Source organism: Electrophorus electricus, chromosome 16, assembly GCF_013358815.1.
Source record: "Electrophorus electricus isolate fEleEle1 chromosome 16, fEleEle1.pri, whole genome shotgun sequence".
Taxonomy (NCBI): domain Eukaryota; kingdom Metazoa; phylum Chordata; class Actinopteri; order Gymnotiformes; family Gymnotidae; genus Electrophorus; species Electrophorus electricus.
This window is the reverse complement of record NC_049550.1, coordinates 13,045,393-13,050,392: the sequence shown is the minus strand read 5'-3', so window position 1 is coordinate 13,050,392 and position 5,000 is coordinate 13,045,393. Positions and strand designations below refer to the sequence as shown.

The window sequence follows — 5,000 nt, the reverse complement described above, 5'->3', positions numbered from 1 at the left end:
ACGGTCGCCGTTATAACGGCGTTACAGGAGATGGACGTTATAACGGCGACCGTTTCTGAGAGAAAATGAATTTCCTGTATAAACAGCGCAGACTGAAGGCCAGAGGCACCGGACATCCATATACAGCCTGTTGTATACCGACTAACCGTTGGTTAACCGACTAAGTAAATAGGTTAGGTTCACTTGTAGTCTGTGAGGTCGCAGTAGGCCGCATATTTCTTTTATTTTTCTACAGTGGGTAAAACAGAAGCTAGGTTAGGTTACGTCTTGTTCATGTTTTAATGGGTTCGACTAGCCCACGTTCAGAAAAAGTCCACTTGACTTAATGGGTAGACAGCTTATACATTTGATGGCTAACTTTAGCCAGAATTATAATTTTATGGATAGGTTCTTTAATCAGTGCTTTGGTATTACAATTACTGCTAGAGAAACCCATAAGTTTACAAAAATTAAAGCACTGAAATGTTCTGGGCTGCATGCCTACTTGTAGGCCCAATTCAAGGCCATCCGTATTGTTTAAAATTGTTATATCATTGTTTAGTACTTATTCATAAATACAAAATACAACAGCAAAAGTGTGAAGATTTTGGCAGCTGTGCTACTGAAAGTTGTTGAATTGCCCCCTTTCCGCCACGCCACCCACGTGATTTTTTAGGCTAGCCTAGTTCTTGTCTGGCAGGGACTGCGACACGCACACACAGGAGCAGGCAGCGGGGCGAATAAGCCTTTCGTGCTGAATTTTCTACTATTTCATTTTCTCTTTAAACTTTTATCGTCCTTGTTCTCGCTCCCTCTCTCTTTTTCTCGTGTTGAGGGAAAAAAAAACTCCGGCTAAAACAAAAGGTCACGAGCCCTGGGGGAGTGTCAAAATAAGACGGGCTTTTGTATATTAAAGAGAATTTTTTGAGATGCACTTGAGCACAGGGCGTACAAATAGATAATAATCTCAGCACAAAAAAAAAACAAAACTCATGCAGAACAAAAGTAAACTGACTACAGGTCAAAATGCTGCATGACACATAACACTACACATTACACTATAATTGCAATTCTTTTTTGATTAATGGACGGATGGGATAACACCTTCAAACACAAATATTGTAGTTTTTTTTGTTTTTTTTAAATAGTCTTTGTTCATGTCCAAGTGTTTTGTGTATTTCTGCAAAATTGTTATAAAGTTCTACCAGTTAAGTTGTGTTTTGGCTAACAAAATAGGAGGAAATCAAACAGCAACAGAATAAATGTATATTTAATTGCACTGCATATTATACATTTAATCACACTGCAAATGAATCAGTGTTCAATCTACTGTAACAACATTACAATGGACAGGAAGAGAAAGTCAGTTTCGCACTGTAAGTTTGCTCTGCGTCTTTTGTAAAAGCAAACATTGGATAGTCCACATTATGCAGTGCCACACACGTAGAGCAGGCTCTCATCAGTCTGTACCCAGACACACCACCATTTCGTAGCTTTTAGAAAAAGAAAACCTGGAACAGTGGAACTGAGAACAGTTTTTAAATCATTCTAGAACTTTTGAATGGAATGTTTTTTGTGCCTTCTTGCCCTGAGGTGTGGTGGCACCCTGAGAGTGTGGCATATGCTCCTTAAACTCGTTGCGGGGATTTAGCTAGATTACATCCCACAATTTGGGTCCCTCACGCTAGTGATTGTCTTGGCGCTGTGCTCACGGATCATCCAGTTACTGGTGATGGGGATGTATGTGACAAAAAGGTGGCATAAAATTAATTAATATAAAAAATTAATAATTTATTGCTCGCAGGCGACTTTATTTTGTAACCCACAATAAACAAGTGGAAGTTATGTTATTATATTATTCTGTAAAATGGTATGGATTCCTTATTACAATAGTATCAGTAGTATATCTGATTGCTCAGTCCCACCCATTAATATGTAGTGTAATATTTTAAATATAAAAGTATGTTCATCATTTTGACCATTATGGATGTCAGTGATATTGCGGGGATCCCGATGTCTTCTTTATCTTTCTTTCGCTTCGTGATTTGGTATGTGCGGTAAATGCTTGATCCTTTTGCTGAATCTTCTGAATTCTGTTAGGGGCCCCGTTATCAAGACATACGTGTTCATATATTCCCTGGATTTTAATCTTCATGTAAGCAAAACACTTCCCCCGATATCGTAACAGACCAGGGTGGCCGCACTCGATATGTGTGAGTCCAGCGCAGAGAGCGAGGGAGGTGGGGGGGAGAAGCCAGCGTGTTCGTGGGGCTGGTGAGGAGTATGTGTCCCCCTGCTTCTTTGTTTGTGTGGTGGGTCTGAAGGCAGCTGCTGGTTTGGAGGGTCTGCAGGGATTTCAGGCCCTGTGTGTTCACACAGAGCTCCATGCCAAGGCCTGCAGAAAGAGGGAGAATGAAGGAGAGATTGGGGGAGGGATAGAGAGTGAAGGAAAGGGGGAGATAGACAGATGACGGAGGGAAGAGGAGAGTGGGGTGGAGGGATAAGAGAAAAGAAAGGGGGTGGGTTTTGGGCAAGGAGGTGTGAGTGGACAGTGTGGTTGGGATGGTGGCAAATGTGTATGGGTAAGGAGGGTTGAGGCGTGTGTGTGTGTGTGTGTGTGTGTGTGTGTGTGCGTGTGAGTGTGTGTGTGTGAGAGTGTGTGTGTGTGTGTGTGAGAGTGAGTGTGTGTGTGTGCGTGTGTGTGTGTGTGTGTGTGTGAGAGTGTGTGTGTGTGTGTGTGTGAGAGTGTGTGTGTGTGTGTGTGTGTGTGTGTGAGAGTGTGTGTGTGTGTGTGTGTGTGTGTGTGTGTGAGAGTGTGTGTGTGTGTGTGTGTGTGTGTGTGTGTGTGTGTGTGTGTGTGTGTGTGTGTGAGAGTGTGTGTGTGTGTGTGTGTGTGTGTGTGTGTTGGGGGCTGTATGGTTGGGGTGAGTGTGGGGGGGAAGCAGAGGTATAGAAGGGTGGGGTTGGAATGTGGTCAAGGCAACTGATTGGTCCATGTGAAATTAATGGTCTCTGGACTCTGCAGTTGCGCTAGCTAGGAACTTGTTAATTTGGCAAAGTGAAGAGCCAGCCCACTGACTAATTCACATACTACCCTGCCTCCCTCCATCCCTCCCTCCCTCTCTCTCTCTCTTTCTCTCACCCTCTCTCACTCACCCTCCCTCCCTCCATCCCTCTCCCCCTCTCTCCCACCCATTCAGTCGTCGAAGCGTGCGTATTGGTCGAGCATATTGGGGGACTCCGTGCCAAATAGGTGGGCCCAGCCTGGCACTGGCACGCTCACAGGCGATGGTTAGGAAAAGAACACCGCGAGGAAGAGAGAGAGAGAGAGAGTTGGAGGGAAAAAGAGAAGCACCACTCGGGGTTTGCCAGCGGTCGTGCGCGCTCTTCCAACATCGATTCCGTCCTCTGTTCTTCTTTTTTTTTTTTCGCTCTTCATTCGTTCCTTGCTACCCCCCTCCTTGTTGTGGTCCTCTCCCTCTCTCTTACTCTATCTCTACTCTTCTCTTTCTCTGCTCTTCCTCCCCTCTCCCTCCCTCTCTGTCCTTCTGTATGAGCTGAATACGGAGCACACCGATCTGAACAGACATCACCAGCCTCTTTGCCAAACATTTTTTCTCTTGCAGTATTCCTGCTTTTTTTTTTCCCCCTCTGGTAGCGAGTACCACATTTTTTTGTGACTTCAAGCAATTTTACTGCTCACTCTGCTTCTCCTAACTGTGTCTGGGCTGGCAATGACATCAGTTTTTATTTTTGTCAACTTTTTTTTTCCTGCATTTCCTTTGACATATTAAAATTCCACTTTTATCTTCTTTATTTTACTCTGTGCTGATATAACACATTCACCCTGACGCAAATTCTGTTTGACATTTTTCTCTAATTACCTTTTTTCTCCTGCTACTGTAATATTTTTAAGAATATTATATCGCAGCAATAATTAGGACATGTGGTGTTGACTAGAGCACAGAGACGAACTTCTTGACTTTTTTGTTTTTTCTTTATTTTTGAGTCGCGGTGTTTATGATGAAAGTGCAAAATGGTAACTACATTTTCTGCTGTTTTTTGTGTCGCATGCCTTGCCTGCATTTGTTTTGTGACTGTGCAGTGTTGTGATGAAATGTGTGGAGCGTAAAAAGTTGGTAACTGGAAGAGCAGAAGTAATAGAAACAGAGTAATAATAACGAGGTCCTGAAGACGCTTGAGTGATTGTGTGACGTGACATGGCACTGTCCTTTAGTTCAGTTACAGATCGTAAATTGCGGCAAAAGAGCTTGTGTGCATTTTTATTTTTATTTTTTACCAGGAACACTAGTACGGCCAGTGCAGTTCAATGCCCACCTTTTTTGTAATTTCAAATTCATGTATTTCTAAAATTTCTGATTGCATGCATACAATAAAATAATGAAGACTAACCGTTTGTGTAAGCATGGCTGGTGTAATTCAGTTTGACATTAATTGAAACATTTCTAAGAGCATTTTTATTTGCAGAATATATTTTAGTATTCCTATTTGCTAGAACCAAAATCATTGCTGCATTAATTTAGCTATTTACAAATAATGTGAACATAATTAAATCATAAAGATATTTTTGAGGTGGTTTTGTATGTCATTCACTCCTGATTCTTCCTCTACACGTTGGACAGCTCACGAGGCCAATTTGTTGATCTGTTATCTGAGGATATTTAAAAGCTTTAAGGTCATGTGTAATTGTTTTCCTGTCTCTGATTTTTCTAGTTATTTTTCCTCCAGAGCGTCACCATCTTTGGTGCTGTTTGGTGCTGTTATGGTGGAACATTTTTAAATCACAATCGCAGAGCATAATTGCACTTGACATATATGATACCTCAGTCTGTTTGTGCGTGCCCAGTTGTGTATGGATTGACTCCATGTCTCTCCCACACACTCCTCTCTCTCTCTCTCTCTCTCTCTCTCTCTCTCTCTCCCTCTCTCTGTCTCTTTGTGTGTGTGTGTGTGTCCGTCTCTCCACTTCGGCGCGGGCCGCGTACCTTTCCTGCTCTCCC

General features: G+C 42.6%; 1 protein-coding gene across 11 annotated transcripts in view; it reads left to right on the top strand.

Moving 5' to 3' along the window:
- LOC113585041 (nuclear factor 1 X-type) overlaps positions 1-5,000 on the top strand; it is a 91,082-nt gene that overhangs the window by 31,688 nt on the left and 54,394 nt on the right. Inside the window, exon 1 of one of the 11 annotated variants that reach the window (XM_035534889.1) lies at positions 3,298-4,018. The exons of the other annotated variants lie outside the window; for them this stretch is intronic. Within the exon in view, the coding sequence (XP_035390782.1) occupies positions 4,016-4,018 (3 nt within the window). The 5' untranslated portion in view covers positions 3,298-4,015. Of the gene's footprint in view, positions 1-3,297; positions 4,019-5,000 lie in introns of those variants that run through there. 11 annotated transcript variants of the gene reach the window in all.